The sequence below is a fragment of the Gavialis gangeticus genome, unplaced genomic scaffold (assembly GCF_001723915.1).
Source record: "Gavialis gangeticus isolate Ggan-Ray unplaced genomic scaffold, GavGan_comp1, whole genome shotgun sequence".
NCBI lineage: Eukaryota > Metazoa > Chordata > Crocodylia > Gavialidae > Gavialis > Gavialis gangeticus.
In genome coordinates, this window is record NW_017729001.1 from 16,335,020 (window position 1) to 16,348,955 (window position 13,936).

The 13,936-nt window shown below is 41.3% G+C and overlaps 1 protein-coding gene across 1 annotated transcript in view; it reads left to right on the forward strand.

Annotated features, from left to right (window-relative positions):
- The first annotated feature begins 877 nt into the window (after positions 1 to 877).
- The window catches only part of YPEL1 (yippee like 1), a 32,465-nt gene continuing 19,406 nt past the window's right edge, over positions 878 to 13,936 (forward strand). The window contains exons 1-2 of the mRNA XM_019506952.1: positions 878 to 1,228; positions 6,402 to 6,682. Of these exons, the coding sequence (XP_019362497.1) occupies positions 6,566 to 6,682 (117 nt within the window). The 5' untranslated portion in view covers positions 878 to 1,228; positions 6,402 to 6,565. The remainder of the gene's footprint in view (positions 1,229 to 6,401; positions 6,683 to 13,936) is intronic.

The following is a 13,936-nucleotide window of genomic DNA, read 5'->3' on the forward strand; positions in this document are numbered from 1 at the left end:
AAATCTAACATAAACACGCCTCCACATATTTAGCAAATGCAATTTCCTGCTCTTTGTTGCCTGATGAAAGGGGGATTAAATTATACAGGCACCCCCCCAGTTAGTGCTCTTTATTGGTTCCTGATAAACCCAATGTTAAGCAATGCTTCAAGTCTTTGATGACCCAAGATGGTGACTGCAAGCATTATAATGAAAGTTGCTGAGCACTAAGTGGAATTGGGTATCATTTTAAAATGAGTGTTATAACAAAACAGTGCTAAGCAGGGGTTGCCTGTAAATGCCATTCTCCTCCCTCCCTTCTCCCCGTGTTAACTGAACCATACCTCCTCCACTACCCCCATGGACTATGGATATACAACAGGACACCTGTGCAACCCTCCTGTTAAGTTGGAGGTTGAGAGGTGATGTGACAAGTGTGATCATTTGCTTATAACTGTCCTCCCTGTGTAAAAGTGGAACCAAATGCTTTGTACCCAGGTGGTGATTCTCAACCAGGTCTCAGCAGCGATCCTTGCAGGGTGCAAAACCCAGGGCTTTTGCCTAGACCCAAGGACTTCCCATAGCAATCCCTAGGAGATGTTATGGGCTCCCTGACTTCTTTGCAGTATAGAAATGGCTGTCTGCTCTTTCCCCCGGTGAAAACGAAGAGCTGGCCCCTGCCCGGCTTCCCTCGAGTCTCTCAGGGTGGAAGAGCCCCCTAGCCCAGCGCGCGCCCGCTGCTCTGCTCGCTTACGTCAGGAGGCTCCTCCCCCCGCCCCCGCGGCGCCTGGAGGGGGCGGGGCTGGCGGGCTGGCGCGGCCCCTCTTCCGGAGGGGCGGGGCGGGGACTGCCGCGCGCGCTGCGATTGGCTGCCCCCAACGTTCGGAGACGGTTTAACTGCCTCAGCAAGGAAAACAAAACAAAGGAGCCGCGAGCCGAGCCCGGCGCGGCGGGGCTGGCGGCAGGATGCCTCAGCCGCCTGTGGGCCCTGAGGGCAGCGCCTGTGGGCCCAGCGGCCGGATTCTCCTATGACCCCGCTACGAAGACGTCCCTGAGCCCCGGGGAAGGGGAGCGACACCCCACCCCCAGCTTTGCAGCCGGTACCTGAGCGGAGCATGAGGCGCTGGTGCTACTAACCGCCCCCCTACGCGCACACGCACACACTCCCACCCACCCCCCAGCCGAGCAGCGGTGGAGGCTTCTCCCTGCCCCCCCCTCGAGGGGAGCGGGCCCGCAGCACTGGGCGGCGGTGAGTACCTGGCCCGCGCAGGCGGTGGGGAGGAGCAGTGTCTCCCGCCCCCTGGGGGCAACTTTCCGAGCTATTTATAGCACCGGGAAATGGCTGCAGCGGGTCCAGAGCTGGAGGCGATGCTTTACATAAACGCGGGTGGGGGGCGCAGCGCAGCTCCGGCCCCGCTGCTCGGGCCCCGCTCGGGGTTTGCCAACAGCCGCGATCCCCGGGGCGCGGAGTGACGCTCGCTCGCGGAGTGCTGGGGGGAGGGGGGTGTCACTCGGTCTCCCCGGCGCGGCGCGGCGCTTTGTCCTGTGAACTTCCCGAAGGAGACTGACGCGCTCTTTCGTGCGCTGTGTCCAAATGCGTTTGGCCGGAACCGCAGATCGGAGTCACGTGTGTGTTGTTTTGTGTTTCCCACTCTTTTAAAAACACCACCACCACAAAACTCACGTGATGGCACCGTAGTTTGTGGACAGTTCCCTGGGGCGGCGGTCCAGGTTCAGAGAGTCAGCTCCTTGTAATCCTCCCTTTCCTACATGGACACGGTTTGGAGAGAGGCTCCTGGAAACGACCGTTTTGGTTTGGGGTTTTTCCCCATACTTCTGCCTGCCATTCTGGAGTTGAGCAGGAACAGGAGTGGGAAAACTGCCCGCAGAAATGCACTCAGTGGAGTGAGCTGTGAACTTGTTGAGAGATTTCCTTGCGCTTATTGACTAGCCTACCTAACCCAGTCATGTGTTTATTAAGGAGCTAGGAAGTGGAGTTAGTTCCTTGCTGCCTTGGTCTGTAACAGGTAAACACCAAGGAGTTTTAAAACCAGAATATAGTGAATTGCTTAAGCGTGAAAGAGCAACTGCTGACGGATGTACTCGGTGCTATAGGTAACCTCCCTTTTAACTGCAAGCTGTAGAGAAATGTATGGAGACAGCATAGTCTTTACTGCAAGCATTACAAGCGCTAAACAATAATTTATCAAGTATTAAACTCTCTTTTTATTATTTTTTCCAAGCAAGCCTGGATGACAGACTCTTTTATAGAGATTGAAGATTTCTGTAGTGACCTTAGTTGTATGGTGGACAATAGTGCTGTCTCTAGACTGCACCTGCTTAACATGCTTCCTCTATGTTTGTTTACACATCCGGGACCAAGGCCGGGACTGCCCACTTGGTTAGGATTGGCTGGTACTTGTCTAGCAAATTTGTACCTCCCATTGAGTGATGTCATGCTGCTGGATGGCAGCAAATCTAATATTGAAAGAATGCAATTCACGAATTGCAAATTTAAAACTAATGCTATGTTTCTTTGGCTATGTAGATTTTATGGTTCTCAAAATTAGTTAGTGCTTTAGTGCTCGAGATGTTAGTGCTTTAGCAACAGTGGGATGGTAAACCAACTTGAGCAGTAGTGAATATATGGATAAAACTGAGCATGATTTTTAAAATGGAGCTTCAGTAATTAACAGTCTTCTATTAAATTGTAATATTGGCTTTTAATGCCTTTGGGCATTCAGAATCACACTATCTGAACTCTTGTGGCTAGCCCTCTCTAATTTTGGCAGGTGGCAAATGAAAGTAAGCCCATATGCAAACATATAAAACACATTTGAATTCCCTTGAGATTAATAAAACAAAGAAAACAAAACATTGTATGTGCTCCAAAATGACACTGTATAGTGTCTAGGTCAGCAGTTTCCAACGCGGTGCCTGTGGGTGCCATGGATAAAACTTCAAAAGAATACAACATAAAGGGAAGCTGTGTTTTTAAAGTTGCGGATCTAATGCAAAAGTTATGGATAAGATGATCAGATTGATCTGAATTCTGACCTTTAACATTCATATTGATGCCTGCTGCTTTTTCTTTCTTGTGTCCTTGGGCACAAACATTGGGAACCTCTGGTCTGGTGATATGATTCTTAATGCTGTTAGGGGGTGGGTAATGCTAGGGATCTTTGCTCCTAATGAGTATACTAATAATTATATTAATGCTATATTTGTAATTTAAAGCATTTGCCTAACTCTTGGAGCACTTTTAAGGTTAATATGTGGAGTAAGGTTAATACATGGAGTAAATTAAAAATACAGTTAGACTGCATTTTTTTTTGTAGACTGCTACAAGCATAATTATGTGAATGAAAACCATTTCCATAATCTCTCCCTCTTCTTCAGTGAAGCACTTTCCAAGTGTTCTTGCTTTGGCTGAAAATTTTTTTTTTCCAAATGACTGTGTATACTCCCCCTCCCGTCCCTTTGGAAGCAGGACCATGTATGGATGCAACTTCTAATCGGGTCTAAAGGTTACAACTAATATTTAGTGATAGCCTTTTTATACTCGAGTATTATATTTCATTCTTGGAATTTACTCTTATGACTAAGAATACATCATCTTTGTATTCTTTTAAAGTCATCTGAGTTCTGAATCTTGATAGGACAAAACTAATTCTTGTTTTAACTAGGAAGTACAATTCTTTGTTGGGAGAGTTTTTAATAAGAAAAAAGCATGCCAGTTCTATTGTTTGCTAACAGCTATGTTTTAGACTTCTGTTCTGAATCTGACTGTCACTAGCTTTGTGTCAGACTGCCTCTCAGAAGGTATATGCAAATAAGCCGATACACTAATAATCAGTTAAAGGAGTTTAGATTGAAGTGCTTTGCAACAAATATTGAAGATGCTTTGTCACCTTAAGGAGAAAAAGGGGGATGGAGAGGGAAAGACAGAAGAGGGTTGGAAATCCAGACTATGTAATAGTAAGCTAACAGAACAAGGTGAAATAATTGAAATTATGGTATGTATCACTGATTAAAAGGCAGGAGGGAAGCAACGCTGACAGCAGGACAGAGAAAGGGATTGGAAGGAAAAAGCAAAGAACCAGTAAGAGACTAAAGAGCCAAGTTGACCTTACCTGTGTCCAGTAATTTGTGAAGGCATGTTGTTACTAGCTTCTGCTTCCTGGAAGCCTTGCCAATAACAAGCTGATTCTTTTTCTTTTGCCCCTCTCCTAGGAATCACTTCAGGAAGAGGGGTCCATGTCGGTTCACAGGAATAGTTTTGGGCTTGTGTAAAGCTTCAGACTTTTTAACTTTCATCTTTTTCTCAAAATACCCAGACTTCTCAAAGCTACTTGTAGATTATTGCTTAAACCCATTTGTAGTCCAGGTAGCAGTACGAACACCGTGGTTCTTGAGAGTAGGGTTGGGGTGTTGTAGCTGTGATGAAAGATATCACAAAAGATCCTTGTACAGAGAGCATGATTCTTGATGCATTTCCTGCTTTTGTAGGAATAATGGAAACTGACAGCAGATGGGCTTTTATTTAATTCATTTTTGACAGAGTGATGATGTGCAGTAGCAGAGTCACTGGAGCTATGTCTGAAGGCTCAGGAAGAGAATGCTGTATTGACTTGATCAATTCATGTTTGGAATCTTGCCTTTTTGTTAGCAATACAGCTTGGCAGTAATGATGTAATAAGTTACAAAGCACACTGCTATGACATTGCCACTGCTGCCAGATTAAGTAATTGAGAACAGAGAGAGGTGGGGGCATTTTGTTTTGGACATGCACCCTAGTTGCTGGCAACTCTTTTTTTTTAATGCATATATTCCACTATGTGACTTCTTCAGAAGACTTATTTATGGCCTTGGAGCTGGTTATGAATAGAATTTGAGGATGTCTTCTACCCTCATGAAAAATGCACCCATGCCTCTCTTTAGCTTACGGTGAAGCATCACAGAGCTGATGCTTTTAGTGCTTGTAGTTTCCCTGTATGTGCACACATTTTATGTGTGCGTGAGTTCTCCTCCCTCCCCCTGCCCCCAAGACATTTTGAACTGTGATCACTTTTATAAGGTTTTTTTCTTCCTTGAGAAATTTAATGGTATTAGTAGAAACCATGTAACTCGAGCTTTCCTTGGTGTTGTAGAACACGTTTCTGCAGTTTGAAGTAATGTGAATTCTTTTAGGTGGTGTTTCATTCAAGTTATTGAATAAAGTGGTTAGAAAACAAGTGTCAGAGGTATCTAAGAGGTGTGGGGCAGAGGCAGTAAGTGCAAGGAAGGGCTTAAAGTGGAAAATTTCTTGGTGGCAATTAGTTTTGTTTCTTGTGTATAGTGTGGATTTTCTCTTAAAGCAAACTTTCCTGTATAGGAAGAGTTGACAGCAAGTAACTTTACAGTTGGAGCTCTGTAGCAGTTAAGGTGCCGTGGGCTGAATATAAACTTTTGCATTTATTCAGTAAGCACAGAGGAAACAACAAATCCAAGGATTACTAGTTTGTTACTAATAGAGAAGCATACTTTTTTCTGACCTATGGTTATCTGGCTAGTAAATACTATACTTTTTCTCACATAGTGAAAAGGACTTAAGAGGCTGGGCTGCAGTATGTCAGAGGGTAGTGTTTTTTTACCATGATGAAATATTCTGATGCTTAAACAGTGTCAGATTTTTATTGGTTGAGATTTTTATCATCTACCTTATTAGACTCTAACTTCAGCACCTGTGAAATGCACTGGAAACTGGCAGAAAAAGGGCAGCCCCGTCTCCATTTTGTAGGTTGTCATAAGTAGTGACAAGTGCAGGATTTTTGTGCTCTTTTGCTCTTTGTTTTCTATAGAGTTGACTAAAGAGATGGACCTAATGGTAAACCAACTTTTCAATCTCTTTTTTGCCTTTCTACTTAGTCTTCTAACTGAAAATGCCCATTAGGATGGTGGTGTGAATTTGAAAAGCCATGTGTACACATACAATGAGAATATGAGTGGAGGGAGTTATGTGGACATCTGATTCGTTAGGAATGCCATTTAGTTGAAACCACTGAGTAGAGAAGAGTCATTTACTACTGAGCTGTACAGAACTGAAGCCAATGATCTGGAATCAAGAGGCTCCATTTCATTACAGTAACATGATCTAGAAAGTTCTGTTCTGAATGGCTGTGTTCTTTATTTGAGGCAAGGATTTCTTAGCGTGATCTCTTATTGGATCAACTACTTATTTATTTGTTATTTAAAGTTAAATACACTTTTTTAAATATTATAAATTATTACAGTTAATTTATAATTTTAAAATAAAATGTATTTATTATAGTTAAATACATTTTATTTTAAATTTTGAAATATATGAGAGAACTTGAACATACTACATTAAATATCCTTGGCTTCTTGCAACTTATTTATAGCTCTTCTTTGTTCACCTATAGGTTGACTGTTTCTCTTGTGGCATCTGTGTGGAAAGTGCCACACACACTCCAGAACAACGACGGCTTTTGCTTGCATTTTCCAGTGTTTCTTTTGTCAGCGAGTTCAGCAAAGTTGTAATTCTTCAAGTGCCAGCCCTGAGCTGAGTGAGGAGCCACCAGCAGAGATGGTAAAAATGACAAAATCAAAAACGTTCCAGGCTTACCTGCCAAACTGTCATCGAACCTACAGCTGTATCCACTGCAGAGCTCACCTAGCCAATCATGATGAATTGATCTCCAAGGCAAGTGATTAGTTTTTAAATGCTTCGATTTATTTTTAACCAAAATTTGTTATCGTTGGTCCATTACTTCCAGTAGATAAGAGATGCAATTCAAAAGCAAGTTTCAGAGTATCCCTCCAATGTTCTTGGGTCACAGGTGTTGTTTATAGAGGACTGGATATTTTTAGGAAACTTTTTTTTGAAAACTTTGTTCATCCTAGTTGGTTTTTTCCAGTATAGTCCTCACCTTCTCAATTCTCCTAGACTAATTGGGAAGTTGTACTTGCTGAGTTGTCTGGTAAACCTATATCAGGATTAGATCTTGTTAGTTTGCTAATGAAAACTGTCTGAGAGAAGTATGGAGCTCAGGACTCCTTTTACATGGCAAAAGAGGAATTTTGTGAATCGACACAAAGATGCTATTGTCACATTCAGTGGCTCAATCTGGGAGTCATCAAGCATTTTTCTTTCTGATTTGTTGGTACATGCCCTAGTTTAAACTTGCGTATTTCAAAAAAGTTACTAAAGTTTAGGTTGTCTCAGGTTCTTTAAATGAGGGCTTGTGCTTTGTATCCATTATTGGAAGAATCTACAACTCCATGTAGTATCTAGGAAAATCATAATGCACAGATAACTTGATTTAAGGGGTGTGTTTTGTTTGAATTCCACTTAGTTTGTCATGAACCATCCTCTAAATATTGTATTCTGGGGAAATGTTTAAATCCCACTCTAAACTTCATGTGAAATTCCCCTGTCCCCTTTGTTTAAACAGTCTTTCAGCAAGGCAGAATAATTGGGCCTGAGGGGCGGACGTGCGCGCGCGCACACACCCCTTTATTTTTTTTGAATTTTCTGTTTTCTGTCACCTTTTGCTACTGCTGGCTTGACTGTTGTAATAAGGCACTTTCTTGGGAAGCCACAGGGATTGAAAAAGTCTCTCCTTTTAAATTCTTGTTGCCCATTATAAACAAGAGCATTTATTCCTTAATTCTATGGAGTGGTCTTGGGCAGTAATATAATAGAGTACAAGCCCAGAACCTTGATTTAGGAGACATGGAGGAGAAGGGGAATAAAAACAGCTGCTACTGTAGGGGCCCTAGTCACTGTTACTGCCACTGCCCTGTGCACCACCAGTGCCCAACGTGCAAAACTGCCAGACTACGCTTCTGGCCTTAGATGAAGGCTGTTCTTAAATGGACTTGAAACAAAATTGTCGTCTTATGCTATCAACCTCTTCTGTTGCTCATTTCAATGAGTAGTTTTTCTAGGACATGGGTGTTTTCTTAACTCAAGATGATAGCAAAATTCTCACCATTTTCATTATGTTGTTGTTTGTAGGCACCTTATTGTAGCCTTCTTTCTCTTCCTGACCCTTCACCTTAACAAAGAAAGGAAGAGGAGAAAATAATAGAGCATAAGTGGTGTGCTAAGGCAGTGCATGAAATTTGTTCTGCAACTAGTCAAATACAGAGCAGCGAAACTGGCCATCTTCCATAAGATTGGGGGGGGGCAAAGCTAATAACTGAAAAGAATATTTTTCATTCTCCTAATTTTAAGTGACTTAAGCTACTTAAAATGGTAGATTTTTTTTCCAGGTAGAAATATGACTGGCTGAAATTGAAAGGTTCCCTTTCTAGAGAGAGAGAAATTAAAGAAAGGGAATGCCTTGCCTTACCAACAACCATTGATTGGTAAACTATAAGAAGACAAGATTTCATTATTTAACACACTTCCTAACTGGAAAGATTATGTAAAATAAAGATTTTCTTTTAGTCTATTAAATTTATGGGATAATACAGATTCATTGCAACTATCTTTTAGTTCATTTGCCAGCATACTAAGGTTAAATAAAAAGTTTATTTTGTGACCTATATAAGATTTTCCAGAATGGACTTGAAAAATCTGAGGTTTTAACGCATCAAAAAGAGTTACTGAGTGTATGGAAAGTGGTTTTTTGTTTTTTAAGTACCCATGTCCTGTATTTCCAAATAAGTATAGCCCTATAATATCTAATGGTGTAGGAGAATTTCTGGCATATGGTCTTATTTTAATCCTGGTTTCATATTCTCCAGTTAAGGTTTATTAGACAAACTACCAACTTTCTTACCCACTTGCCAATTTGGAAGTTGTCAAATGCAGTGCTACAGTAAACTTTCCTGAACCCTTCTTTTTCTGGCTTTTTTGCATTGTATCAATCTTGCATGAGATTCAGAAATACATGAAACATAAGATATATTTTTACTTGTAAATAAATATATACTTGTTGGTATTTTCTGACCAATTTTGTACTGTTATGTGGGGTGCTGGCAATAAAAACAAACACAAGGGAAATTATTAGATTACACCTGTTTAACTTTAGTTTGTATGTAGATATAATACCATGTAAAAAATCTTGTACGTTTCAGGAGTCTTTCTTCTCAAAACAGGTTATGAATTCATAATGTTAAATCTTGTAACTTGTGAGTATCTGACAAATGGTGCTTCCATCAGGGAAAACCAAGAGTTTCACACCTTTTTATTTTAAAGACATACTGTAAATGTATTCAACCTTCACCCTGTCTTTAAAGAGCTCATGTATCATTCAGACATGTGACTTGTATATTTACAGTCTGTTCTTACAACTCTACACAAGCAGAAGTGATGTCTATAACTTTGAATTTTCTTTCGTCATTAATACAAACCTTCCTGTCTAGTTTTCTCTTCTGACTTACTGATCCCTTTACAGTATATAAAATATATAATCACTAGAAGGCTGGGAATGTTGATGTATATGTAGTAGCAGTGAAAGTAAGCTTAATGGGGTCACTTTAACCTCTAGAGCAGGGGTAGCCAATTTTGGCTGGAGGGCTGCTTAATGAGTTTTGGTGAGTTGTCAAGGGCCACAAGGGTAGCCCTGCCCCTTGACAGATGCCTCACTCTCTGGTTGCCATCTTGGGACCAGAAAAACACCGCTCCCCGAACCCTGACCCAGAAGTGTTTATTTGGGGGCAGGGGTGTCTTCTTGAAATGGGGGGGAAAAAACAAATTGTGTACTAAAAAAAAATCAAACACCTACTCTAACTTTTTTTTTATTTTAAGAAATATTTTTGTCCAGATTTGTGTGTTTGCACAGTATATGTAGAGACGATTGCATAATGGCTCAAAATATAGTTTTACTCTTGTATATTGTGTGTGGTGGCTGTGGGAGTGTGTCAGGTGTGGTGTTGTTTTTTTGGGGTGGTATGGGGAGTGGGGTGTGTGGGAGGGGGGTGGGGGGGCAGCTCCTCTGAGTCCCTGGAGTGTGCAGATACCTGGAACTGCACGTGGTGGCAGTGAGCAGGGCTGGCCCCGTGCGGCCATGTAGCGCACAGCTCCCTCCCCAGCCACAGGTAGTGGCAGTGTGCAGGTTAGCCCCATAACATGCAGCTCCTGCCAAAGTCCCTGGTAACATGTGATGGCAGCATAGTATGCAACTCCTACAGTGTGTGGGGCCAAACCAGCCCGGCCCGAAATTGCACAGCTCCCCACGCTCCTAGCCCCTTTCCCCCAATGGGAGTCCTTGGCCCCAGCTAAGAGAGAAGGAGGGCCCTTACCTGAATTCCCCCTAAGCCACAGGGTGGCCAGGCAAAAACCTATGCCAGGCAGAGTCTCTAGTGGCCTCTAGCTGGGAGCGTGGTTGCTTAGCAGCCACCGCTACACCTGTTACATGGAGGCTCCGTCTTGCACAGGGGCAGCCCAGCGCCAGGGCTTACAGAGGGGCCCCACGGGGCAGATGGAATTCCCTGGTGGGCCGGATGCAGCCTGCAGGCTGTATTTTGGCTGCCCCTGCTCCAAAGGTTGTTAATATTAACTAAACCAGCTTTCTTCAACAAGAAAAATTATTATTTATCTAGAACTAAAACTTGTGTTGCAATCTAGGACTTCTCTTAAGGAATTGTACCTTGACTGACATACAAATTATGCATGAATTGCAAAGACTAAAACATAAAAATTGTCACGTTCTGACAATTGTGCATGTTCACCGAACTGTTACTAGCCTCAAATCTAAACTAGTTAACTCTTGCTTTATTATTTCTAATACCTTGTTAAAAGTGATCCAAAAAAGGGTAGGGCTGATGGTGGTTGTTGGTTTTTTTTTTTTTTTTTTGCACTGTGAGGATGTTAAAAATGATTGGGGAATCTTGATCACCTCTTTCTTTTCCCATGTTCTGTACTAAATTGTCAAGGTGGCTTCTCGGTTTATCTTGAATACTAGAATTCATACAATTACAACTTTGCAAGAGAAGGGAATGGAAGTGGAGAAAAATAGTTTAATCATTAAACTCTCCTTCCCTTTTGGGACCTAGTTTAGCTTTAAACTCATTCAAGCAATTTCTCAAAAAAAGTTCTTACAATAAAGATTATTCTCCCCTTTTTTCCAGTTCAGGGTTATATAATCAAAGTCCAGATGTTATAGCTTCCCCAGATTTTCTCATCAGAAATCGGGCACAAGACTTGGATTCTAAATATAGCAGCTTCTAAACTGTTTTGTGGAGTTTCTTGGATTCGTAGTGGTGGCTCTTTTTTTAACAGAGAAAACGCTGATCACAGTTAGAAAGGACAGAGTTTAACATTTTCTAAAGAAGTTAAATTGACTTGGTTGTCACTGTTTCTAATATCGTAATTAATACTTTCACAGTGTAGTTGCTGCAGTAATGTTTTCTGCTGGGAAATTGGCCGGAAGATGGTCTACACTAGGAGACAAACCCTTAACGCAAGATTCCCATAGACTGTTTCTTTTTAAGGCACGAGCATTCTTTTTCCTTCATAGGTAATCTTAAAATGGTGTAGAAGGAACAAATATTTGGCTGTGGCCTGACCTAAAGCATATGAAATATGACTTTATATCTTAACTTAGACCATCTCTTATTTGTTTGGGCTTTTTTTCCCTCTTTTCCTTTTTTTTTACTGTAAAGATGGTGCCCAACCAAGTGTGGAACTTTGTAATAGGGGTGTAGGTTATAACCGTGTTGGTCTAAGGACATAAGCAGAGAAGGTTCTTTGGTTGAATCTGATATCTTTTATTAGACCAACTTAAATAGTTTGGGGGAGAAAAATTATTTAAGTTGGTCTAATAAAAGATATCAGATTCACCCTAAGAACTTTGCCAAACTTTGTAACATAAAGTGAGCCCCCTTTTCTTTTTTTAAATGTTTACCAACATAAACCTTCTTTTCCACAAAGTGTACAAGTATGCCATCAATCTTTTCCTTCTTCACTAGCAAGAGCTCAACTAACAGTCTTCAGTGGAAGGTTGTGTCCTCCTTTGTGCCTTAAGCAGTCAAATGAAGCAGTTGCCAAGTAGGGCAGCAGTACTGAGTGATCCACCCCTTCAGTTTACTGCCAACAGTTCTGCTTGCATGTTCTGGGCTGTGGCAGCATTCTCTTCCCTGCCTTTTAACCTATTCATGTAGACCTCTTTCTCCCTTTCAATCTGCCTCCTTCCTATAGCATGTATTTCTCTTTGGGAGGCATCTGGAAATAGCTAAACTATATTGTTTTCTGTTCTTTTATGCCAGGCCTCTTTTGGCACCTTGACAGAAAGGTATTTGTCAGCTTCAGCTCTGAGGAGACCTTTCACTGATTGACCAAAACCCAGAAAAGCAGGGAGAATCTTTGCAAAGCCAAGAAACTTTAATGTATAGATTTCAGCTGCCCTCTTTTCTAAGAGGAATGTTCCTGTTTATTCACAAGCAAGAAATCTGAGCTATCTGAGGGAAACTGCAAAGCTTTCTTCAGTTTATTTTTGCAGGTATGTGGGAGAGCAGATAACTCCTTTTTGCAGGTAACCTCTCTGCAAATCCAGACAAATTCAAGTTTACCAGCAATTGGTATGCAAATACATAGGCCAGAATACTTTAGTAGTCTGTTTTACAAAATAATTTACAGTGACTGTTTTTACCTCTAATTTTAATCTCTTCTGCCACCTTTAGAAGGACTGATTTAGCCAAAGCTTAATTACAACCTAAATTAAATCTGCTGTTTAATGCTTTGTGCATGCTAAGAGTAAAGATACTTCCTCTTAAGAAAAAAAAAATAGCACAAAACCATGGGTATTGCTTGCCAAAAGAAACATCTCCATTTTTAAATTTATTTTTTGTATCTGTTGAAAATGTGAGGCTACAAAGGTATCCAGGCTATATGAGCAGCAAGTAAAAGTCTATTATTGGACAACAAAGGCCTGCTTCAGGTGTTGCAACTTCTGGATTATCTCAAAAGTTAAGAATTTGTTCCAAATAAGGAAGAGAGTGCACTAACCTGAGCCAGTTTTTTTTTCAGCTGGTGCTATTGACTTGTTGGGAGAGGGGCAGAACCTTCCCATCAGTGGAAATAATGGTCTTATGGTTAAAAGTGATTTATTGGGTCTTTGATATTCTACTGTCTAATGACACCAGTTTATCTGGGTGCTGTTTAAAAACAAGAAAAAACTTTCTGAAGAGTTTTTAGAAATTTAAAAGGATATTTTAGCTCAGCCAATGTACTTGTGTACTTGGGGAGAACACCCCAGAAAAGAACTGATACCTTGAATACTGATCAGTAATTCTTAGTGAGGTCTTTATGATGATCCCTTGTATTTATTTTTTTAAGTTCATGTGTATTTACATACAACACTGGCTTTATTGCTCCAGCAGGAGGCATTCAAAGCTGTTGTCCACTTTTCAGATATGTAAGGGGTGGGGAATATACTGTATCCACAAATGCGGTATGTGTGCAAGGAATACTAACCTAGTAACAAATAGATTGAGGAGGAGGATAAGGAAGTACAAAGAAAATGATGCCTCAGTAGAACTCTGTTAAAATGGATAGAGGTTCTTGAGGGAGAACCTTGGGAAGCCTGTGTGTTGTTCAAATGGAAATGTAAGAAGCTTCTTAAAGACAAACTGCTGAAAGGGTCATGCCCAATTGTAAATGTTTGGTTTGTTTTTGTTTTCCCATTTATCTAGAGAGGAAGAAGCTGTCTGGGTAGCAGTAGATCCTCCCTGGTTTAAAGGTGAGGATTTTCAAGAAAGGACTCTATGCGAAAGCTGTTGTTCAGATAGAGGTGACTGACATGAAGTCTCAGTACTTCATCAGAACTTAACGTTTGCTCAAGTTTTGTGTGGCTGATGAAAGAGACTGAAAAAACAGAATTGCTCTGAGCACATTTAAGATGCATCTTTGTTTCCTTTTAAAGAGAAGAAATCAACAGGGCTACAATAAATTAGGATTTAGAGACTGTGTTAAAAGGCACCCTCCCCTCCCCTTCCCCATCTCCCC